General features: G+C 44.9%; 4 protein-coding genes across 7 annotated transcripts; all 4 read left to right on the top strand.

Moving 5' to 3' along the window:
• Positions 1–647: 647 nt before the first annotated feature.
• On the top strand, positions 648–3099 carry LOC120699958 (adenine phosphoribosyltransferase 1-like). Its single transcript, XM_039984072.1, has 6 exons — positions 648–954; positions 1504–1614; positions 1740–1832; positions 1939–2088; positions 2308–2366; positions 2775–3099. The coding sequence occupies exons 1-6, from the start codon at positions 723–725 to the stop codon at positions 2832–2834; spliced, it is 705 nt and encodes a 234-aa protein (XP_039840006.1). The 5' UTR covers positions 648–722; the 3' UTR covers positions 2835–3099.
• A 140-nt stretch (positions 3100–3239) lies between these two features.
• LOC120699957 (transcription factor RSL3-like) lies at positions 3240–8240 on the top strand. Its single transcript, XM_039984071.1, has 4 exons — positions 3240–7180; positions 7274–7501; positions 7609–7740; positions 7831–8240. The coding sequence occupies exons 1-4, from the start codon at positions 6719–6721 to the stop codon at positions 7915–7917; spliced, it is 909 nt and encodes a 302-aa protein (XP_039840005.1). The 5' UTR covers positions 3240–6718; the 3' UTR covers positions 7918–8240.
• Positions 8241–8609: 369 nt separating this feature from the next.
• On the top strand, positions 8610–11500 carry LOC120699954 (cytoplasmic tRNA 2-thiolation protein 2-like). Of its 3 annotated transcripts, none has more exons than XM_039984067.1 (8): positions 8653–8996; positions 9270–9618; positions 9701–9787; positions 9877–9998; positions 10074–10152; positions 10321–10715; positions 10924–10996; positions 11125–11500. In XM_039984067.1, exons 1-7 carry the CDS (start codon positions 8683–8685, stop codon positions 10967–10969), a joined length of 1392 nt encoding a protein of 463 aa, XP_039840001.1. In that variant the 5' UTR covers positions 8653–8682; the 3' UTR covers positions 10970–10996; positions 11125–11500. The 3 variants fall into 3 exon arrangements, with proteins under 3 accessions (XP_039840000.1, XP_039840001.1, XP_039840002.1); XM_039984068.1 differs by having other exon boundaries at positions 11121–11500; XM_039984066.1 differs by having other exon boundaries at positions 8610–8996; positions 10924–11493.
• A 4719-nt stretch (positions 11501–16219) lies between these two features.
• On the top strand, positions 16220–18783 carry LOC120699956 (cyclin-D5-2-like). 2 transcript variants are annotated; one of them, XM_039984069.1, is made up of 5 exons: positions 16220–16740; positions 16828–16914; positions 17019–17331; positions 17429–17565; positions 17954–18783. In XM_039984069.1, exons 1-5 carry the CDS (start codon positions 16417–16419, stop codon positions 18161–18163), a joined length of 1071 nt encoding a protein of 356 aa, XP_039840003.1. In that variant the 5' UTR covers positions 16220–16416; the 3' UTR covers positions 18164–18783. The 2 variants fall into 2 exon arrangements, with proteins under 2 accessions (XP_039840003.1, XP_039840004.1); XM_039984070.1 differs by having other exon boundaries at positions 16223–16740; positions 17019–17322.
• Positions 18784–24194: the final 5411 nt, after the last annotated feature.

The raw sequence follows: 24194 nt of genomic DNA, 5'->3' as shown, positions 1-24194 counted from the left end.
ACACACGTTCACGGTGCCAAGTTTATGCATATTTGCATTGCAGCTGCCCAACCCGGACAGAGATGTAGAGTTGCGAATTCTTGATTGTGGAATGTGGAAGCTGCTGTCGCGGATGGGCTTTACTCCCAACTTTATAGCCACAGCTGCTGGAGGTTGAGGATGGGCTTTCCGCTTTCTCGTCCTTACCATTCTGAAGTCACTGCCGTCATCACCTCCTAATCGCCGGCCAAAATGAGCATTGTCCCTGTCAATATTTTATCTGTAGAAGTTAGCCAGTAAATTTTCCCCCCTTTGTGGAGATTGATTTTTTTTATTTTTGTTGATTTCCTTCAAAAAAAAATTGTTGCTGAATTTGAGCGAGGTTTTTCCTGCCAAAACCCCGAAAACGCAAGCGGTCAGCGTGCCGGCACGAGCCGAGCCGCCGCCCTGGCGCCGTCACGGGCCCCACAGACATCCATTTTTGAAATTTTTTTATTTAATATATATTTTTAAAATTTTATTTTTTAATATAAAAATGAAAAAAGCGCCCGGCCTCGTGCACGCGCCTGAGCCGGCGTGCCGTCGGCCGCGGCCCGTGGTTGGTGGGTGGAGGCACGAACCACGCGCGCCCCACTTGACGGCGCCGAGGGCCCACCACGACATGGCTCGGGCGGCTTTTCCCCCCATGTCAGGGTCGGAGACGGCGGCCCGAGGCGAGGCGAGGCCCAGATAAAAAGGAGCACATGCCGCTGCGGCTCCAGCCCCGCCTCCGCCTCCTCCCGTCGTCAGCGGCAGCAGCAGCGTCGGCGCCGCCGCTTTTTCCTCCGCGCGGGCCCGCCTCCGCCACCGGATCGAGCGCGCGCCCCACAGGCGGGCGCAGGCGGCGCGGGCCGGCGGTGGCGATGGCGTCCGGCGACGCGCGCGTGGCGGGGATCGCGTCCTCCATCCGCGTCATCCCCGACTTCCCCAAGCCAGGTGGGCCCCCCTCCCACCCCGCAGGATCGTCGCGTGGGTGGCCTGCGGCCTGCGCTGCTCGATTCGACCGATCGGCTTCGTGCACGCGGCTGGCGGCGGCGGCGGCGTGGCCCGCCGTTGACTCGCGGCTGTTCGTGGCATAGATTTGCTGTCCAGTACTGGTACGGAGTAGCATCGTGGGGGCTGACGTGCGTGCGCGGGATTCCGGAGCTAGCGGTAACTGAAGCGCGTAGCTTGGCGTCACGGCATATTACGAAAGCGGTGAATGATATAAAAAGTACTAGAAACAGAATAGTTGTGATGGCCAAGCAAAAGGAAAAAAGTAGTTGTTTTAATCATTTGTTTACCTTCACGTGCAAACTGCGTGCTGCTTAGCAGCCCGCGGGGATCGGCTAGCTGCTACTCACGTCTGGGTTAACATGTCTCCGTGTAGTGTGGTATTCTGTGCTTCTCGGCGGTTTTGAAAAATAATCTGCAGTTTTCTCTGCGTGGGAAACGCAGCACTTGTTCTCTGTAATCACGCGTCATTTCTCTTTTGTTTCGTTGCAGGGATCATGTTTCAGGACATCACGACGCTGCTCCTGGATCCCAAGGCGTTCCGCGACACGATCGACCTCTTTGTTGAGCGGTACAAGGACCAAGGGATCACCGTAGTTGCTGGTAATGTATACTTATGCAATCATTTTTTTTTGGCATCAGATGACCTTACGATGAAAAGGTCTGAAATGTAAGCAACGCAATCAACAACCCTACATTTCTCATATATTGTTGCCCTGAAAAAACAGGTGTTGAAGCTAGGGGTTTTATCTTTGGCCCTCCTATTGCTTTAGCCATTGGTGCAAAATTTGTACCTTTGAGAAAGCCGAAAAAGTTGCCAGGTCTGTATATCTACCATTAACTGCTTGGTGTCGTTACTGGTTGAACGACAATTCTCAGAGCTCAAGATGAATGAAGTAGCTAAACACTCTCCTATCTATTTACTAGGTGAGGTGATCTCTGAAGAATATTCTTTGGAATACGGCACTGACAAAATAGAAATGCATGTCGGAGCTGTGGATGCTAATGATCGAGCACTTGTTGTCGATGATCTCATTGCCACCGGTGGAACACTGTGTGCAGCTGTCAAACTTCTTGGTGAGCTGCTGTCTTCAGTTTTACTTTGATTCTTCTGTTGTTGACACAATGTTGTAAACCAGTTAGTTAAATACTTTCTATCACGAAAAATCATCCTAAATGAGCAAAGTTGATTTATTGTTTCATGGTTACTATTCTGTTCTCACTTCGAATCAATTTTCTATTGTTTATTCTATACTGATGGTTTTTTTACTTCAATTGTGTCCCTTTCCTTTTCAGAGCGTGTTGGAGCAAAGGTGGTTGAGTGTGCTTGTGTCATTGAATTGCCGGAATTGAAGGTATAATTTGCTTCTGATACACCAATGTCTCTGGTCAGATGCAGAAAAACGTTTTTGTATACCATAGTGGAGTGGCTGTCATGCTCTTACTAAGAGTCTCTATTTGTGGATATACTATGTTCCTGGCAACTGCCATCATACAAAAGGGTAAAATCAGATATTATGATTTGACACTAATGCACGGAAGGGGACAATTGAAGTCATGTCTGGAAGTTGATTGTTCACAAGATTATCTAATTTTTCAAGTACATATAGATGGGACTACCACCTCAGGTGTCAGAGTTCTACAGCTAAATAATTAATCATCTAGGAGCAAAATGGAAATTAGCTAATGACGGAAAAACGTTTAGAGTGCATGTTATAAGAAATTATCTTTGTTTACCATTCTAACTGTATGTTGTATTTTAGGGCCGGGACAAGCTAGGGGACAGGCCTGTTTTTGTCCTTGTGAAAGCAGATGGAGCCTGATGAAACACGAGCACACAATTTAGGACATCTCAGAGTTGGCCCAGTTGATGTTCCCTCTCTAGAATCATTCTGGAAATGACAGAGTATCTCATGTTACATTGGCTAGTTCCTAGCTGATGTTTAATAAAGTTTTATCTTTAAATTTGAGGCCATGAATTATTTGTCAATGTGGACGTGATTGCTGGTCCTTGTAAGGCTTATGTATGTCAAAACAGTGCCAATTATTCACGTCAATTGAGGATAATCCTTGTTGGAGTTTGTTGTCGTTGCTAGCAGCATTACTTTGTTTCTTGGTGCAATTATTCACATCATAATAGTGGTTGATGTTTGGAGGTGGGCATCTGAAGTGACTTGAGGAGATTATGCTACTGGCAAGCTAAGGGGCCTGGTGGCCATGCTTTATATTTCCCTGATGATCATGGATGCTATTTTCCCTGACTATTGATAACATTTGATTCAGATAGTTTCATTCGTGTCTGCTTTGTATGCCTTTTGCCATCTCCTTTTATGCCAAGTGTCATTTGGTCTATTATTCCTGTTTGCAACTTGATTTTTTTTAAACCTTGGCCTTCAAAGTGTTGAACATGTGGAGGCAATTTTGTTGCTCAGGTGATAAGGATTGTGAATATTTGACTAAGTATATTAACTTCAAGCATGCATTTGGTTGGCAGTGAAAACATTTAGGGGTGCATTGTGCAGTCCTTCCTGTGAGTCTTGCTATGATTAGACTGCTCTACCTATCTGTGAAAGGTGCTTCTGGAGTAGACTGTTAATTGTATTGTAACATATCTTTGTCAGTTTGTATGTTTTATTAAAATGAGAATTATTTCCTTAACTGAACCTTAGAGAATACTGCCTTTACTGAATACTTTTAGAGAACAGCGCTATCTGCCTACCACTTTTAGTTTCTAAATGAATTGTTATTGCTTTTTGTTGAACATCCTGATTGATGATGTATAAGTCGTATTTGACTTGAAGATTGTTATGTATTTAACAATTGGTTTTCCAATCATCTGTTATTTTTATGTTTGACATGAATTTTTTGTATATGATCTCTGACTTGTAGTTTGTTATATTTTCTTTTGAAAGTCAATCTGTTTACCTTGACTTCTTTGCCTTGTCTCATGGACACTCATTTTCGCTTTTTACAGTAATTGTTTTTTTTGTACTTGTGATCAGAGTGGGTGTGAATTGTTAGTTTTATGAGGTTGATCAAATATTGATCTTTCTTTGTTTCATGGTTCTGGATGCCAATGAATCCCTGCGAAATCTATCTCCTCGGAAATTCCCTTTCACTTGTGTTTCTAACTTTCTATTGATTACAAAAATGGTGTTAATTTAATAAAATCATGCAGAACTTCTCATTGTATCTTTCTGAGCATGATCACTTCCCCATCAGTTAAAATGGAGGAATATTTTTGCAATATATTCTCTTATGTCATCTTAATGAGGAGATTAGTTGACTTTATTTGTCTATGTTCCTGCTTATACACATGGTTTTCATGAACTAATGTGACTTTGTTCTTTGTTCCTGCAATTTGCATCAAAGGTACATAGTACTTGCCCCTGCAATTTGTATATGTGGTACATTGTCTTGCCCAAGTTATCAGGGCAGAGGCTGCATAATTTGGTAATCGGAAAGTCTGCTTGACTAGTTTACTCTTTGCTTCAGCTTTTACTGATTACCTTCTCATGATTTATTTCCAATGCGATTATTTTGTTTTCTGATCTACAATCCTTCATAGAACTTGGCTTCTGAGAATAATAACATGTTAGCATTTGTGTAAGTCAATCAATACAATCAACTTTATAAACAATGGTACATTCATGTTGTCAATGAAAGTGACAAAAAATTAGTATTGTGTGGTAATATATTAAGTTTATTAGCATCCAGTGGGTGGTGATCATTTCATATTGTTATGGTATACAACTGCCTTCGGCCTTTATTGGAATTCACTGCAGTGATGGTGACTAACTATTCGCAGGTAATTTAAATATTCAATTTCATGAGTTTGTTTTTTCCCTATTTATTTGCTTCATTGTTTCTCAAAACTATTGGCCGGTCGTATTTCATATTTTAGGGTAAGTAATGTTGAGATCATGATACTCCTATTTCTTTGAGAATAAAAAAAAATGCATGAAAGATCTTAACTCAAGATATAGTTATTTCGTGCAAGCAAACATACTAATCTCAAGCTGTAGCTGTTCTTCCGGAAAACACAACAAAGCAATGCTATCAGCTGGCATAATTTATTGGTGCCATTTTCTGCACTTAGTTTACAAGCTAAGAAATAGAGAATATCTTTTTGGATCTCCAAAGGAGGTGTCCCTCAAGAAATTTGGATTTCTCATGCTTTGAAGTTGAATGTTGTGTAAGTCAGAAAATAAACATAGGTGTTTACTTGGCAATCATCATATATTATGTTCTTTGTTTTGATGCTATTGTTGCTATATATTGGTTTGTTTAGGTATTCTATAATGTGTACTCGTGCAGTTTGGCCGCATAACATTAGAGGCACCATCGCTTCTTTCGTACAGCTAAAGGGTAAGAATCATGGACCATAAACAAATCTCATCTAGTCATCTTGTTCCCTAAAATCATTTTCCTTGCCAGCATCTTAGCTGTTTCTGTTTGACAAAGAGAGGCAAGAAGTCCCTTTTGCGGACATGCCAGAAGTACAACTGATTTGTACATTGTGGTGTATCTGAGTCATGTGCAGCTCTTAATTGCTAGATGGGTGCAGATCACTTCCTGCTGATGAGGATATCAGCAGCAGATCTCCAGCAGATTCAGATTTGTCGGGCATTGCGGAAACCTGACACCCTATGTGGAGACCTACATTGCTGCTTCCATTTTGATGATGCACATGCTCATCGAATCGCAAAATGTGCTATAATCTGGATTTAAAATCCAACTGAGTTTTCTTGAGGCCTTTGGTATTCTTATTGCAGCTTCTGCCTTGGTTGACCTTCACAAAGGCATCATTTTATACACCATCTGATGAACCTTTTGCACTTGTTCAGTCTTTTTCCTGCAAACTGCTGTGGTCTAAATTTCGTTTAGAACTGCATTGTATTAGGTTGTAGGAATGGACTAATTGCTATCTATGTTCAGTTCCGAAAATTTCACTGGATTAACATAGTTCCTGTGTTTCAACTATCACATTTTGCCTTACTTTGAAGTCTGTTTTTCTGCCGCTGGCAGTACGGACAATCATTGAGGCTTTGGGAGTTCTGCAGCAAGAGAACGCCAGTACATTTCAACATTGAAGAATGCATCATTCCTCGATATCAGCGGAGGCGTTGGCATATCTCCTTCAGTTTCTAAAGAATGTTCAGATTCCCTCCACCATGTTCGTGCAGGCCTCTCTTTGCATCTCCAGTTTTCTTTATTCTATCTCCCTAACCAGCATCACTCTTTTATTCTATTATATTTTCTGAATCACTCCATGTCTCTGTTTACTGATGATAGGCTTCCTCTCCCTCCCCTTGATGAACCAATGATTAGTGAAGTGTCCCCAATCATTGAATCTTCTTCTCAGACACTGTAATCTTGGATAAGCCTCTGTTTTGTCTACCAGCTAGCAGTTGAAGTTTTCTGATCTTGTAACCTTCACATTTCCATGATGTACCTTGGCTGATTTTAATCGTTAACTTATAGCCATAAACTTCACCCCAACCCCAACTGTGGACTGCCATTTCTTTAATCATAGTCACATTTTTTAAATTTGAAGATGACGCTCAGCAACCTTTCTGAATTCTGGTTCCTGAACAGTATAAAAGCACCTCCACAGTTGTGCATTAATCTTCATCCAGCAAACATCTCAGACACACAATCACATTAACAACCAATCCTGACCTCTAGGTGCCCATTGTACATCACAATGGAGGCTGGAGGGTTGATCGCTGAGGTCGGTTGGACCGAGTTCGACTTTCTGTCGCATGGAGAGGAATCGGAGGTAATGGCGCAGCTGCTAGGTGCCTTCCCCTCCCATGGTGAGGAAGGCCACCATGAACTGCCTTGGTCCGATCAAGCTTCCAATGCATACAGTGACAACATTGGAAGCAGCCTTGCTGTCCCACCTGCATATGAGGGCTACTGTTTCAGTGACTCAAATGAAGCTCTGAGGATCAGCTCCTGCATTGCACCTGAGGACCTGAACTCGGTCCAGGAGTATGGTGCAACCGAGTTTGTCAACATGTTCTCAAACCACTCCCCTAATTTTTATGGGAATGGTGACGGGAGCTGCGAGGATCTGGATGACCCAAGCATTCGCATGCTCGACTCAGCAAGTGCAGCCAACAAGAGAAAGCACTTGGCTGAAGAACTTGATGGTCAAACAAGAGTAAGTATTCATGATTATCCTTCTGACCATCACTATTACAGCTAGAAACCTCTCGTTACTAATGTAAATGCTTCATAAAATGAATGAATGCAGGGCCGGAAATGCGCAAGGAAAGGTGAAACAAAGCGAACAAAGAGGACCAAACAGAGTGGAGATGAGGATGCGAGTATGGCCATCGCAAGTGGAAGCCCAGCAAGTTGCTGCACATCTGACAGTGAATCCAATGCCTCTCTGGAGTCTGCAGATGCTGATGCTCGTCCAAAGGGCAAGGCTCGGGCAAGCCGCGGCGCAACAACTGAACCCCAGAGCATCTATGCAAGGGTACTACTAATCTACTATATGATCATCCTATTTTGTTTGTTCATGAAAGTATCACTCCTCTTTATAACTGGATCTGACAATACTGTTGCTGTTCTTTGGTTATGCAGAAAAGGAGGGAAAGGATCAATGAGAGGCTGAAGATTCTGCAGAACCTGGTGCCCAACGGGACCAAAGTAGATATCAGCACCATGCTTGAGGAGGCAGTCCACTATGTGAAGTTCCTGCAGCTTCAGATCAGGGTGAGGATTTGCAGGGTCTGATTCAGCTGACACCATCCATACTGTTGGCCAACGACATTCCGCTGACATTTTCCTTCTCTGAATCTGCAGCTGCTGAGCTCGGACGACATGTGGATGTATGCACCGATCGCGTACAACGGGATGAACATCGGGATCGATCTGAAGATGGATAGATGATCAAAATGCGAACCGTGATGAAGGAACTTTTTATACAGTTCAAGGACCATAGGTACGGAAGCAGACTGCTAGGCTGAGGTTCTGAAACTTCTGAAGGCAAGGAGTTACAGACTTACAGTTGCCTATTTCACCACTTACACGAAGAGACGATTTTACTCCCAAATTGCAGGGACATTTTTTTTCTTGTCTTGAGAAGAGGCATCTTTTAACAATGTCAGTAAACCGAGAGTTTTTTGTCCCCTTTATGTAAACTGTACAAGCTTTTGTCTCTTCAGACCTATACAAAGGACCACCAAATACCACAACCGCACTTCGTTGACCTTTGACGGTTTGCGAATCTCGCCTCTTGGCGCTTGCATTTTAAACGTTTCAAAACGTAGTCTTTGACCAGAGCAATGCACATGATAAATAAACGCAAAAGACAGAAGACGAACTGCACAAATTATACTACTATATACTCTGGTTCAAAATTTACAATGCACGCCATTCAAAAGTTCAAATTCCTTCCGGTCAAATGTTTTCAGACTACCAATATGAAACATGTAATCCAATCATAACGTTGGGCTCAGTGATCCTCAAATTTCGTTTCGTTTTTGGGCTCGCCAACTCTATTTGGGCTGAAACCAAGGCCCAATAGACTTTTCGCCCGCGCACGTGAGCGAAGAGAGAGAGAGAGAGAGAAGGGGAATCCCAAACCCCTAGACCCACGCGCCGCCGGCCGCCGCCCCCGCCCGAACCCTCCTCCTCCTCGCCCTCGCGCCCGCCATGGCCGCCGCCGCCTCCGCCTGCGGCGGCGCGGGCTGCGGCCCGCACTGCTCCTCCCCCTCCGCCGCAGGCGCCGAGGAGGGCGATCCGGCGGAGAGGATGGGCCGGCTTTCGATCGCCGCCGGCGCCGCCGCCACGTGCGGCAAGTGCGACGGCGGCGGCCCGGCCGTCGCGGTGTCCGGAGGCGCTGGTATGTGTCGGGAATGCTTCCGGGCCTACCTGTTCGGGAAGTTCAAGCTCGCCGTCACTAGTAATGCCATGGTGTGCCCCACCGACGCCGTCCTCCTCGCCTTCTCCGGCGGCCCCGCCTCCAGGTCCCCGATTCTCCAGAGTTTCTCCCCCTTGTCATTACTGTATCTTCTCCCTACCCGGGTAGTTTGGGCAGAATTTTTCACTGAGGCAGAAATCAATATACAAGCTTAATAAACACAGAAAAAGATCATTCTATAGCATTTGGTGTGAGCTCTGTTACAAAGTATTGAGTGGTAGGATAAACGGTTATATGCCTTTTAGGTTCGTATATGTTGCTTGGCTTGCATGGTTTTGTTATAAGTCCCATTGAATCAAAGCGTTGCGGCATAACCCAGGGTGTCTCTGCAATTCATACACGAGATGCAGTCCAAGGCAATCCAGAGCTGGGAGACGAGCAACTCGCAGGCCCTGCCGGCCTTCGGCATTGGTGTTGCATTTGTCGACGAGAGTGCCCTTTCGGTGAGGCCGGAACACAAAACTGAGACGGCGGCTGAAGATATCGAGTCGATCGTGTCCAGTTTGTCCCCAGGCAATAAGCAAGTGCATTTTGCCCCTCTTGAGGATGTGTTCTCATCCGCATCAGAGGACAAGGCAGCCAGGCTGAAGGAGGTGCTCAGCATGATCGATGATGAGACAGGGAGGGATGACTTTGTTTGCTGCTTGCGCATGCTGTCACTGCAGAAGGTGCTTCCTTTCAGTGCTTGTCCATGCTTTCAAGTGCCTTTCTGGTATGGAACTTGCAATTTCATGTTTATATTTTGCTCAGATTGCACTGGAAAATGGCTACACCAAGATCATGCTAGGGACATGCGCTTCTGGAAGAGCATGCCATGTGCTATCTGCCACCGTGAAGGTATATTGCTAATCTGGTGATGCTTGATAGTTGTTGAAAAGATCATGAGAGAGTGTTGAGTGCATGACTGAATTACCAATTGTTCTCAGGGGCAAGGCTACTCTTTACCAGCTGATGTCCAATATGTCGATACACGGTGGGAAGTACCTGTGGTTCTTCCACTCCATGATTGCCTAGCCCAAGAGCTTAGCTTGCTCTGTGAACTTGATAGGTAAGACTGTTTGTTTTGACTAATTGCCTGTTGTCCCCTCAAAATGTCTTTTATTCTAATGGGTTCTATGCTCAGTTTAAAGACGCAGCAACTTCTTGATAGGCCTTGCAGTGGCATCAACAGCTTAGTTGCCTCCTTTGTTTCACGGCTAAGGGTAGGCCATTTTGTTCTTTGCATGCCACTTGCTTACCGACTTAAAATTTTTGCTATTCTGAATTGATCTAAAGTTGAAGCTATAATCTTGTTTAGTGACTACTTTTATGAATATCTTGTGGAGCACCACAAGCCATAATTTTTAACATTTTCTAATTTCTATTTACAGGAAGAGAATCCTTCTCGAGAGCATACCATTTTAAGAACTGCACAAAAGCTTAAGCCATTCTCTTTTAACAAGTTCTCAGCAAACGGCTATCATGATTTCCTGCCATCACGGCTTCGTCCCAAGTTTCAGAATGTTGATACCAACGAGTCTAATTTCTCAGAGATTCTCTGCCTGATATGCGGAAGCCCGTTCAGTGAATCAGAATTCCAGAATTTGGAAAACACGAAGCACAAGGCCCAGAAGAAAATTGATCTTTATACTGCTCATTGCTGTCAAAGCTGCAATTTCCAGATTCTACCAGCTGCTACAGATGCATACGAACATTTCTTTTCACTACTACCGAAGTCTTGGACTGAGAAAGTTGACGCTGCATCTGTCAGTAATAGCTCACTAAGGTGAGGCTGACGTTCTTTCTTTAGAGGCTGCCTCATTGTCTGGGTATTTACAGTGCAGGTTCTCACTGTTATACTAAAGGAAAACATTAAACCGTCTGTACAGCTTCTTAGCATAATATTTAGCCTATGTTCAGCACTCCATTCATTTGCTAATATTATATCCTGTTTGTTCTTCAGTGCACTGATTCTGCGCTACTGTTTCTTTCAGAGATCAGATAAAGGACTACCTACTGGAAGAAGATGATGTAAACTGAAACTATCAATTTAGTGAACCCAAACTTGTGAGAAAATTTGCTTGATTTCATGATTAAAGTTGACCCAGTCACGTTTTTTTCTTCATATGGTAACGTCAGAGTGCTGGTTTATACTGACACATGTTTTACTACCGTTTGTCTGTTGTGCAAGAAAGCCAGAAGAGATCCCTTTCTGATTGTACCTCACACACCATGCATAATACCTATGGATAGCAATGTTTCTCTCCAGTATGCCACTGCTTTATTCAGATTTGTGAAACATCCTTACAATTGTTATACATTACTGGTATTCTGTAATTCTTCAATCTTCAGACTTGTCTGGAATGTATAGTAATCAGGCAAACCATCTCGTGCCAGTAAGTTTCCACTGATTTTAGAAGACAGCACAGGTTGGATAGCTGAAGGTTTCCCACTTGTGATTTCATTTTGATTGGTCTGTACTGTGCCAACTATTCTGCCAGCAAAGATTGCACCAAGATGAACTTTGGACCTTTCATTTTCTGTATAAATCTTGTATTTACTTCCGTTGTATTGGATTCGAAGGATACTCTTTAGACTAACCTGCATCCTGGTCCTTCGTAGGGCTGAAGGGATGCACATCCAAATCCTATCCCAAATGCAAGTATATACACATCGCACTTTCTTCCCAAAAAAAAAATATACACATCGCATGTATAACTATCTAAACAAATGGTAATGACACTACAGATAAGTGGTCCCTTGCGTTTTGCTTTGGGCAACTATCTAAACAACTTGCTTTTCACTACATTATCATGTATAACTCTAATATTTCATTCCTGTGAGTGACAGTAAGTCATTTTCTACTAAACCTTTGGCTGTCTTTTCCCCTGCAATTTAGTGCATTGTCTCTTCTACTAACCACCACGTTACAAGTGTATTGGAGACTTTTCTTGTGAAATGCATCGCATGCGTGCTTGCATCCATGTGCACTTCTCATTGTTGCTGAACCCATACACTGGTCAAACATTGGGAACCTATATCTTACCAAGTAATTAGGTTAAAGCTTGTAAAGGTTAGACCTTTTGGTTAGCCACTTCAATCTGATTGGGTTGGCATAAAGCTTGGCCAGTAATCTTAGCCAACGTGCAAGGGCTTATCCAGCTTTTCATCAATGATGACAACACAAGTGCATACAAAGTCCCGCAAGGGCCTACAGAGCCTTTCATTTTAGATGGTTGGATTGGAGCAGGATTTATAAAACCGACTGCCTGCTGATAGATGATGTTGATGGATTCTGGCAGAGCTTGACAAAATATTTCAAACTTTCAAATGTTCTTCATTGTACTAACTACAAAGCATGGGAATAAAATAATGTAGATATTGGTTGATAGTCCACGAAAATGGTCCATAACTCTCTGCAGGTTGGGCAAATAGCCTTCAGGCTCTGGTGACTGGTCTGTACTTATCAGAAGCAGCAAGAAGTGCTATATTTTGTTCTTGTTTGAAGGATTCATTAGTTGCTAATAGTTGCAATTGCCACCCAAAATTGCTTCTGAACTCGTGCTTTAAAATCTCTGTAGATCTATGCAGCACGGGTGGCAGGCACTCTGTCCTGAGCTATCCAATCAACCCATCCTTGTGGTATTGTTGTCCATGACGTTGCATGGCAGTGGTACTGCGTGTACTACCATCAACAGCAGAGGCGGTGCTTCATCAGCAATTGTTTTCGCTTTGGGCAGCAAGCCCGACCCCAAATAGGCCTGGAAACAAAAGGTAACAAACAGAGCTATCAGATATTGCTCTTCTAGTACCTAGCTTCATATCATAGTTTCAAGTTCATACTGTAGCATAATTGGTGTTTTGGTGACTCAAAAGGCTAACCTAAGCTAATGCTACAACTAGCATGTTCAAGTTTGTCACTTGTAGAGTTTAGCCACTGTGTGACTTTAGTGTGTTTAGTGGACAAGACCTCCATCCACACAGTGCCCACTTTTGCTTACTTCATTCTAACAAGCAAAGGCCCATTGTGTCCCCTAGTGATTGGCACAGCCCTCTGCTGTCATTGAAATGTGGAGAGGGGGGAGGATGCTAAGGGCCCCCCGTGACATTGACATGACCAAACCTGGGTTTCATTTGTTTATTCTATTATCATGCTTTGATCCAAAAGCTTGAAGCATTGGTCAAAGAAAACATAGGTGAGTGGGGGAAAAAATCTGCAAGTGGCACAGTAGATAGCAGCATCAGTGCAGTTTCAGAAACATGCTTCAGCAAAGTGGGTGCTGGGTGTGGGTGCACAACTGCACACTTGGAATAACTCCGCTCTCTGGTTCTAGTTTACTTGCTAGTTGCTGCTGTTATCATCTCATCTGCATTAGGTTTGCTTAATACTAGTAATAATTTGAAAGACTGGTGAGGTTCTAGTCAACACTTGTGGCTTGATTCTTGAATTATTGAATACTAGGATGTACACATGGCCTCTCTCACACACACTCTGGCTTTCTCTCTCTACAGTGGCGGCTGGGGAGCCTGAATTCAGGCTGGGCTATGCAGGGCCCTGTAGCAGACTTGATAAGATGTGTCCTGGGTTGCTTGATTCGTGACACATACCTGCTGGCTTGCAATTCATAACTGCATGTCCACGAGATCGAATTCAAATGTCATGGCTGGTTTGTACCATTCATGTACAATTGTCCACCGCAGACGACATTGCTGTGCAGCATGGCTTGTACGACCTTTAATGCAGCGTGCTGGTTCCACATGCAGGACCGTCGGTCACAGTGGATCAACACGGCAGCAGCAGTGAACTCTGGAATTTTGATTCCCTGCAGAAATTTCATTTTCTTGGTGGTTTCTACAATTCTGCAAATCCATGCATGTTGAACGACAATAATACGATCTCATCCTTCAGCTAAACTCGTTCATAATCTGAAGCTCTTGGGCCTTCCAACTTACTGAGCAGGATTTCAGTGTTTCAGAGCTTCAGACAGTCCATCAAAAGAGCCGCCAATACGGTTCAGGTCAGATCTCAAGCTTCCCAACACTGCAATTTGGGATTTGTTTTTTCTCCCCTCTTCATCTGAAAACCCAGACACTTGTGACGATCCAATCCTGCTACGCCTCACCCTTCGTTTTCAGGCGCGGATTCCCGGTCGTCCTGTTGCCCAGCCGAGCCTCGCCGTCGGCGATGCATCACCAGACGCAAACGCCGGTGGTCCATCCTCCATGGCTGCTGGCTGCCTTGATCTCAGTGAGCTCTGCCCAAATCTTGGCACCTTCCTTCCCCTTAAAATTTTTGTATTCCAACGGCAGCAATCGGGGTGGTACTGAATCCGCATCTTGGACGATGCGTGTAGAACGGGGCTAGTCCGAGACACTGGCCCTGGATTCATGCGTTTTGCTCACTGCCCGCCATTTTTGCGCCCTCGTCGTCCCTGTCATGTGACAGCATGACTGTGACCTTGAAGACAGCTTGCCCTAGTTCACGAGCATGAAAAGTATAGACATGCATGATGCAAATGGACACTGGAGACACCGCAAGGTTTGAATTTCCTTGGAATTTCACTGTTTTTTTTTGGCTAAAGTGAAAATCAGAGATTTGACAAGATTTTAGCTTTTCCTTTTGTACTGTATGATGAAGTGTTGGGGTAAGCTTTTGTGTGATATTGTGATGAGGTTTGTGTGGTGTTTGCAAGATGCTATAGATTAGCCGCGTGAGTCCTGAGCATCTCCACGCTGTGTCTGTATTATGTCTCTGCTCGCTTTCAAAAAATGTTCTCCTCTTTTTTTCTGAATGGATTTTGCGTCCCTGGGCCCACAAACCGGGTGATTTGTCCTACAGCTTGTCCATTTCTTCAGGAGGAGCGTTGCGATTTGATTTGTTTGTTTTTGGATGCACTGAGGATTTTTGGGAGAGATGATGCTGGGAGGTGGTTGAGATTGGCCTCTCAATCAAATCCCCTTTTAATAGAGAGAGAGCCTGCAGCCTGCCTTTCCCACACCACTACTAGATTAGATTCTAGGGTTATCCTGGGACCAAAAACCTCTATCTGAAAAAGAAACGTCAGGATGCCTAGTCAGGTGGAGCTTGTGGATATTATTTTTGTTTTTTTTTTTGAGATGTGGGTAGTTGGATGCACACTTGACACTATTACATACTAAAACACATAATCTTGTTCGCACGATCCTTTGTATGGAAGCTTAAGCCCGTGATATTGCAGCCTACTATTGTGTTAACAAATTCTTAAAGATTTTTCTCACCGCGACTACTGTTCATAGGCATGTACAATATAAAATCGCTAACTTACTTTGCGAGAATGCACGTCATGCCACGCGCTTCCTCCATCCAAAAATAAATCAATGGCTAGCCAAAGTGTTTATCCCAAAACAAATCGATTTCTAGGTTTGTCTCTCCCTACCTCTTAACCACCACTCCACATAGGTTTTAATTTATGCACAAACTGATTCATCCGCCCCTGTGATTATCCTCGGATGATGTGCATTGATCTATGTTAAACCGGTTCTAGACATGCATGATTAACTAATGCAAAACAATCTAAATCCTCCTACAAATTGATTGATTTTTTTAAAATATAGTATTAATGTAGACACTCACACATACGTACACACTTTCTATATATAAACGTACGTATGCACACCCTACTGCGACCCCATGAGCAAGTACAGAAGACCTAGTCACCTAGAGTCTGGAAGTGAGGGAAAGAGTATTATTCATTTTTAGAAGTGCATTCGTGGCAAAGGAACAAACTCAAATACCTGAAGCATCGATACCATTTAAGCACTTAAGGATGGTTACAAATCTTTTAATTCCTTATGTGCTGAGAATTTTGTAAAAATTTGATTGTGTGCAGCAGCTGCAGAGACCAATGTTTCCTTTATCTAAAAAAAATAGCGAGCATGGAAAATATGATTGTGAATACTTTTTACAAAAAGAACTGTACACATTCTTGTATTTTGTATAGAGTAGATAATAAATGAAGAATTGAAGAGTGCTGAAAGCACAATAGTAAAGTATGATTAGGCTCACTCTTTAGAGTAAATGACCATTAAGTTAAGGTGACATATGTACGAGTACATGAATGCGCTTCACATACGCCAGGCCGTACTGTATAGTACTCTTAGCACCAGGTGAAAATCCTTACCAAAACTTTCAAATTTTACCCTCACAACCAAAAATTTACCAAAACTGTCAATATCCAAAATGCAGAGGGTAACATTGGAACACGAAAAAAAAGCGGTTATAAAATTAGTGAATCGAGAGCCAGTTAAATAGGGGGGAGGAGGCTTCGGTTGCCATCTCACTCTATCCTCCTCCACTCCGGCCTCTTCCACGCCGCCTCCGCCGCCGCCACCTCGCCGGCGACCACCGTAGCGTCAGAGATTCCAGAGCTCGCGCCTCTCGCGCATGGTTCTCGGCTTCTCGCTTGCTCGACCCGCACTGTAACTGACTGACTAATCGTGGTGACGAGATGATGCCGGTGGAGGCGGCGGCGGAGGACTGGCCGGCGTGCGCGTTCTCGCTCACCTGCGAGGAAGACGGCGCCGACCTCGGCGACGGCTCCGTCGACGACGGCGAGCTCTTCTCCCCCTACAATGCCCGCGACGAGGAGGAAGAGGAGTACTTGGAGCAGCTGGTGTTCAAGGAGGCCAGCTTCTGCTGCTCCTCCGACTCCGCCCCCGACTGCGACGGCGACGGCGACGGCGACGGCGATGTGGACGGGGACCACCAGCTCGTCTTCTCCGAGGAGTGGTTCCGGCAAGCTCGCCTCGCCGCCGTCAAGTGGATTCTTGAAGTGAGCAGCCGCCTCTCTTCCGATTAGCTTAGCTCTACCTCATTGACACCATTAGATTGGGCTCATTGGCATGGCATCTGATTGCAGACGCGCGGATTCTTCGGGTTCGGCCACCGGACGGCCTACCTCGCCATCGCCTACTTCGATAGCTTCCTCCTCCGGCGACGCGTCGATGTAAAAAAATGTTCTTCTTTTTTTCTAAAAAAAAAGGCCTCTGCTTTTAATTTGGGGACGCGCGAATGAATGCCTGACGCCGGGCATTGCATTGGTGGCTGCAGAGGGAGGCGATGCCGTGGGCGGCGCGGCTGCTGTCCGTGGCGTGCGTGTCCGTGGCCGCCAAGATGGAGGAGTGCCGGGTGCCGGCGCTGTCGGAGTTCGACGCCGGCGACTACGACTTCTGCTCGGCGTCGATCCGCCGGATGGAGCTGCTCGTGCTGTCCACGCTCGGGTGGCGCATGGGCGCAGTCACGCCCTTCGACTTCCTCCCCTGCTTCTCCTCGCGGCTCCACCCGCACGGCGGCGCCGGCGCCGGTGGCCGCGTCGCCCTCAAGGCCATCGGTTTCATCTTTGCCACGGCCGAAGGTTGGTTTGGTACACATCAAAATCGAATCTTTTTTCCCCCGCTTTTCTGACATCAAGTGATCCGTCTTGCGTTGCTCTGACATCCACGACTGGTTTGTTTGTGTAGCTGGTAGCGTGCTTGATCACAGGCCGTCCACTGTGGCTGCAGCTGCAATCTTGGCAGCAACCTATGGACCTCTACTGACCAAAGAGGCACTGGATTCCAAGATGAGCTATCTTCCTCCGTCTTGTCTTATTGAGAAGGTTGGTCACTAGCTTGCATCTTTGAACAATCATGTAGCATTTTGACCATGGCTGTGTTTAGATCCGCAAAAAGTGGTAAAAAGGGTCACATCGGATTCTGTAGCATATTATAGTATTTTTTGTTTGTTTGTGATAAATATTGTCTTATCATAGGCTAACTAGACTCAAAAGATTTGTCTCGCAACGTACATCAAAACTATACAATTAGTTTTTTTTATTTACCTACATTTATTACTTCATACATGAGGCAAAAGATTTGATGTGATAGATGAATAGTGAAGTTTAGAGAGAGATTTTGCAACTAAACACAGCCCATATGAATGTTCCCTTTGGATGAACTTCACTTCACCATTTTTGGTTTAAAATATGGGTTTGTTTCTTTGATCAGGAGCATGTACATGCTTGCTACAGTATGATGGTTGGAGACATGAACAGGAGGGGTAACAAGAGATCATTGCCATGTTCAGGCTCCAACGAGGTTGCCAGTAGTACATATGATTCTGTTCTTGTTGATGATGTTACCGACACCGCCGCCTTTGCGACGGCGGTAGCAGCGAGGAATAAGCGGATTAGGCTGGAGCTGCCGGGCATCAGTTGAGAAGCTAGCACCACCGGGGACACAATTTTTAGCCAGATGTCTAGGGGGGCTTGGTTTGATCTTCCCTTTTTTTTCATTCTTTTAACTTATATATGTTTGCCAAAAAAAAGTTTTTTAGGTTCTTTGAGCCATTGCCATGGGTTGGCATTGGCTGCTGTCAGATTGGATTGGTTTGGTTTGTGTGAGAGGTGGAAGAGATGAACAAGAACAAAGCATAGGGCTGAGCTTTCCTATGGAGAGGAGAGCTTAGGTTAATAAGCCCAATGCCAGTGCCCAAATGGGGCACATTCCAGTCAACTTTACTTCAAAGTTGCACTGTTTGGTCAGTCATTGTGGAATGTGGATGCCATGTTGCAATGCAATTTGCATTGCATATGGCGAGATGCTGCTGCAGAGAAGTTGCAAAACAAGTGGTAACAACACTGAGGTTGAGGGTTTTGCCATTGTTTATAGGGGAGAGAGAGAGAGAGAGAGCTGTTTCCTTTGTTCACTTGCGCAAGTGGATGTGTGAGTGTTTCACTCTGCACTTGCTTGGGTTACATCGGTTTGTAACAACCCTGTGTACTTGTGTAACCCCTCTTGTTCCTGTGGAATGGAATCAGATTGCATCATGTTGTGCATGCCTCTGCGGCTCTGCCAGCCTGAGTGCGTGACCTCCCTGTAGGTTTCTTGATCAGTTCTGCCGACTGCTGCAATTTTCAGTGCCACTCATTCAGTTTTGGCTGGGCCATGCCGGTGCTTCTTCTTGCTCTGCCTTTTCTTCAGGAGGATCCAATGCAACCTTTTCCCTGTTACATTGCAACCAGCTTAGCACATGCTTGATGAATCTTGGCCGAACCCCACTGTTGCACAGCGCTTGCACAATCCACAGTAATATAAAGGAAGAGATGGCCGGTGCCTAAAGAAAGCCATTTTCAACCATGATTAGTTAGCAAGTACATTGTGGCCTTTTGGGCATTATTGTGCGTGCTGAGCAAAGCATGCACAGCACACTACAAGTGCTGCATATGAATGGGAGTATTAATGTACAAGACAGATACAGGAGATTAGAACTTTATGCCAATAATTGCCCAAAGATTAGCAATGGTGATGTGACTTCTAACTTATTGTTTGGTTTGTGTGGAACTACACAAGCTTGATATTTGTGACACCTAGAGGATGTGGAGAACACTGATGCAACTTGTAATTTATTAGCAACTAAATTTACCAAAAAAGGTTGTGAAATGTGACATCTTTCAGCAAATGGTATAGTTGGTCTTTCATGTATAATACCAATTATTCATGGCAAATGCATAAACTCGATCATGAGGTGTATGTGAATATCATAGGTCACCAAGTTGGTGCAAAACATAATTGATGAATAACCATGGGTTTCTTGTAAAGAAACTGGTTCAAACACAAATTCCCATACGTGAGTCAATGTAAGAATTAGAAGGTCACACCAATGTGCCACCATGAACGTGCAAACAAAGATGAACATACACACGCCCAAAATATTACTGCTTTCATGGATACAATAATGATGATATCTTTACATCCACAACCTTTTTTTTTTTGCCCTCTCTCCCCCATGATAAACCCTAAACCCTAAAGTTGGTCTTCTGGCCTCATCCACTATCTAATGCAGGTCTTACATTGCATCCTGCCTTACAGCTGGTAAAAAGAGCTTTTGCACCTGCACTCTGGCAATGAAAATGCCTGGCCTGCCCCCATGGGCAATGGAGTGGCTTTCTGAGCTGAGAGCCAGCCACTAGTCCACCACCACCACCACCTCTGCAGGCCTGCATGCTGCCTGCTGGCTGCTGGCTGCTGCAGCCATGGCCTTGCCAAACCTCTCTCTTTCTCTCTCATTCATATGCCTTCATGGCTTTTATCAAATGTTGCTATATAAAGGAAAGTGGTTCCTTGCATTGAAACATGGTCAGTTGGTCACAAATGCTTCTGTGCTGTTCTCAAACAGTGTTCTATGAAGGTCGGCCAGCTGGCACTTGGAACATGGAGCTCATTTTGAAAAAGTTTATTAGGTATGTTTGTTTAGCTCCTATAGATAAATAAATACGTATGCTTCATTAGAATATAATTCATTTGTAGATCAAATGTGTTTGAAGAGAAAATCCAGCCCTTCTATAAGAGGAAATCATCTTTGATCATCTAGTACATGTTCATGTCGTAGGCCTGATCAAACGTAAGCTGTGGCATCTAAGGAAAAATGATGAAGAAAATATAAACAAGATTTATCATTTCCCAAGTTTGAACACCTTTTTGTCCCAAAAGGGAGAAAAATGAGAATATCGAAATAAACTGTCTTTGTATTAAGAACAAATGGGACACCTAAATTTGGGCAAACACTTCCCTTACCATACTTCTATTTTCATTCAAACCGATCTATGTATAACCTATCATACCTCGGGGATTGAGCTCTGGTCAAGAAGAATGGACCACTATAAAATTACAAGTCCGTGAAAGCAGATCAAATCAAACATGTTTAGCGTATTTTCTTGAACTAATCAACTGTACAATGTTAAGATGGGCATCGAGCAACTAAAGATAATCTACAATAATGCATGTGTCAACCAATAGCATCAAACCTGATAGCTTGTAACTAAAGTGTACAGAGGATATACTATTGCCGCCTGCATTCTGAATCTGGGCTGCCCAAACCTAGAGGTGCATATGCATATGGTTGTTGGGTGAATAAACATGAGGATCCAGAAAGGGTTCACAAACCTGCACAGCTTCTCAGTCACCAATGCAGTCAAAAACAGGCTTGGAGACAAAGCTTGGTTAAAATTTTGTTGGTTCAAAGGAGTGCCACAGCTGCCACCTAGAAGTGAGTGGCCACCACACTGGATGGCCGGCTGCCCCTGGTCCTAGCAAACCACAATCTTTTTTGGCGGTATTCAGATCGTACAAGATTTTGTATGATCAAAAGTCGATCTAATTACTTGTGTTCAATTTTTGGCGATACAGATGCCTAGATCTGCTTCTAATTAACTTGCAGTGTGTGCCCCGTGTTCATGTATTTAATGCACTACATGAAGATGAAATTGAAGGGTAAAAAACTAGCAAAGGAATAAGATGAGGTATGGCAGTTGGAGTTTGTACAGCTGTGAGTCTCATGTCTCAACTGAAAGCCTGGGGCAAAGATGGCCTGCTTGCATTGCATCAATGGCAGGGTGTGGCCCTGGCTGTTCACTGTGCTGCAGGGGCAGGGGCGAGCACTTGGGGTGTGGTCTAAAGACTAGAAACAAGCCTGCACAAAGACAAAGAGGCCAGCACAAAGACATCTTCCCATGCATCACACAACAGAGAGCATGTAGCACAGTGACACACACACACACACACACACACACACACACACAAATCCTGATCTGGTCAAGGAAACATGGTGTTTGTTTTGTATTGCTTGTTTTGGTTCTTGCGTGATGGCACTGCTTGTGAATGTGATGAACTGTCTCTCCTTTGGGTGGTGTGGTGTGGCGTGCGGTCCCGATTCTTACCCTGTCGTAGTACTCTAACAATCGACACGAGTTTTCTTACACTATTTTTTCCTTTTATAAAAACCATAGATCTAAACTACTACGCCGAAGAAGACAATCAATTTAACCAAACCGACCGCAAATTCTTCAACCACAGATCCTGATCTGTTCGAAGAAGCACGAGAACCTTCTCGATTCGGATTTTCCGTTCGAGAAATGAAGAAAATGATTGCGTTGGAACCAACCACAGATGATCATGCTGATGAGCATTAGCCTGCCTGCCTGAGCAGCAATTCAGGAACAGCACCCGTAGGGAGTTGGCCTTGTTCTGTGATGGAGGAGAGCTGGAGAGGGCGAGCATTATGAGGAGGCCGTGCAGCTGCCGGCTACAAGGCTGGTCTGGTCAACCTCGAGATCGGGGACAGGCTGCAGCCCAGGCCTACTTGATCAGAGCGAGCCATGCCTTGCCATCCCCATGGCTGCCAGCCACCGCCTTCGGCCTCGGTTCCTGAGCGCGACCGGATCCGTACTTGAAAACTCGGTCGGTACAGAAAAACTCCTGCTCGATCTCGACCGTATTCAGGCTGTTTAGTTTTTACCTGTAAACGCAAAAACGCTGTAAACGCATTATTTTGTGAAGGAATCTTGGTCATTTAAAGTACTAAATGAAGTTTATTTACAAAACTTTTTGTATGGATGGGCTGTAAATCGCGAGACGATTCTAATGAGTCTACTTAATCCATGATTTGCAACAGCGATGCTACAGTAACCATCCGCTAGTTATTAATTAATCATAGATTAATTAGCATCATTAGATTCGTCTCGCGATTTACAACCCATCTATGCAAAAAGTTTTGCAAACAGACTTCATTTAGTACATCAAATGACCAAGATTCCTTTGCAAATTTTTTTGCAAAATGAACTAAACAGGCCCTCATTCATTTTTCTCTGTGAAAAACTGAGTACCAAGTACGTGTACTCTACGGTGTGTCTACGGTACAAGCACATAGGATTTTTAAAACATATGAATAGAAAAAAAGGAGAAATTGGTGTTTTTTTTCTAGTGCAATTGTGATCAGTGGATGCAATGAAATCTCCAATGCAGCACTTATCCAACGTAATATACTTTATTTTATAGGATCCAACGTAGTATACTTTAGCTATGCGTTACAGGTATATTGTAACGAAGTATACTTTATACAGAGAAAGATGAGCAGTTGCAGGTCCCAGGTCACAGGTGTGCTACCTGTAATTTGGAGATTTTCAGCAGCCCTTCTCATTGTGTTTTTGTTTAGGAACTGGAAAAATCTTAAATTTGGGAGAATTCTAAAAAAAATTCCCGCGTTTTTTTCAGTCCCAAAAAATATGGCCGAGTTTATTTCGTACCAATAGCCCATGGGCTCCAGGCTGTCACTGTCCTCCATGGGTTGTGACCATTCTCGGCCCAGGAATGTATTGGAGCCGACGTCATGATATTTTTTTGGAAAATGTTAACTGCCGACCAATTGCGTTCACTGGCGAGCGCGCGACCGTGGCCCATCAATCGGCCCGCTCTAGACTTTTGCATGGCTCGCGTCTTTTTTGCACGTGACCCGCGCTGTTTTTTCTACGGCTTTTCTTTTTCTCCACCTATCTTAGGACATCTCCAAGAGACTAGGTAAAACTTCTAGCTAAATGAAGAGATAAAAGACTAGGTAAAAAAATAAAAAACTATTCAATGTGTAAAAGAACCAACGGACTCTCCATATTGACTCTCCAAATCAGTTTGGCCTCTCCCTCGCACACTCCTCGACGTCCTGGTCCACGGCGTCCTCTCGCACCTCATCCTAGGCGTCCGGCTCCACGGCGTCCTCTCGGGCCTCCTCCTTGGCGTCCAGCTCCTCGGCATCCTCTCGCGCCTCCTCCACGGCGGTCTTCTCGGGCGAAGGAGGGCCGTAGGCGCGCGCCCGCCGATGGCCGCACCGCTCGACCAGTGAGATGGGATGATGAGGGCGGGATGCGGCGGGAGGCGGCGGGACCCGAGGGCGGGAAGGAGCGGATGGGGGCGAGCCGGTCCGGCGAGGAGTAGCGGCGGGGGCGGGCCTCGCCGGCATGGGAGGAGCAACGGGGGCGGGCTGCTCCGGCGAGGAGTTGCGGCGGGGGCGGTGTCGGATTGCTTATCCGGCAAGTCCACCAGGGGTATGCCCGGCAGTAGATTTGTACGTGAAGGGGGGATTCCGGAGCTAAGAGTCAGATGGTTGCATGATGACGCTAGGGTTTAGATAGGTTCGGGCCGCTCGGAAGCGTAATACCCTACGTTCTGTGTTTTGTGTATTGTATGAGCTAGACGACGATGAAAGAATGATCCGTTTTCTATGGGTCCCCTCACGGCGCCTTTATAGGCCAGGTGCCGTGGGTTACAAGTAAAGAAGGATATCTACTCGGGTTGTTACATGGAATCAGGTCAGTTAAGATCCCTAGATATCCGGAATCCATATCCGTGCCTTGATCTTAATCCTCGGAGGAACCTTCCAACGTCCAGCCGAGTGCCTGTGCGCCGGGTAGTCGTGCCG

The sequence above is a fragment of the Panicum virgatum genome, chromosome 3K (genome assembly GCF_016808335.1).
Source record: "Panicum virgatum strain AP13 chromosome 3K, P.virgatum_v5, whole genome shotgun sequence".
NCBI classification, from domain to species: Eukaryota; Viridiplantae; Streptophyta; class Magnoliopsida; order Poales; family Poaceae; genus Panicum; species Panicum virgatum.
The sequence above is the reverse complement of the archived record's forward strand: the minus strand, read 5'-3'. Positions and strand labels throughout refer to the sequence as shown.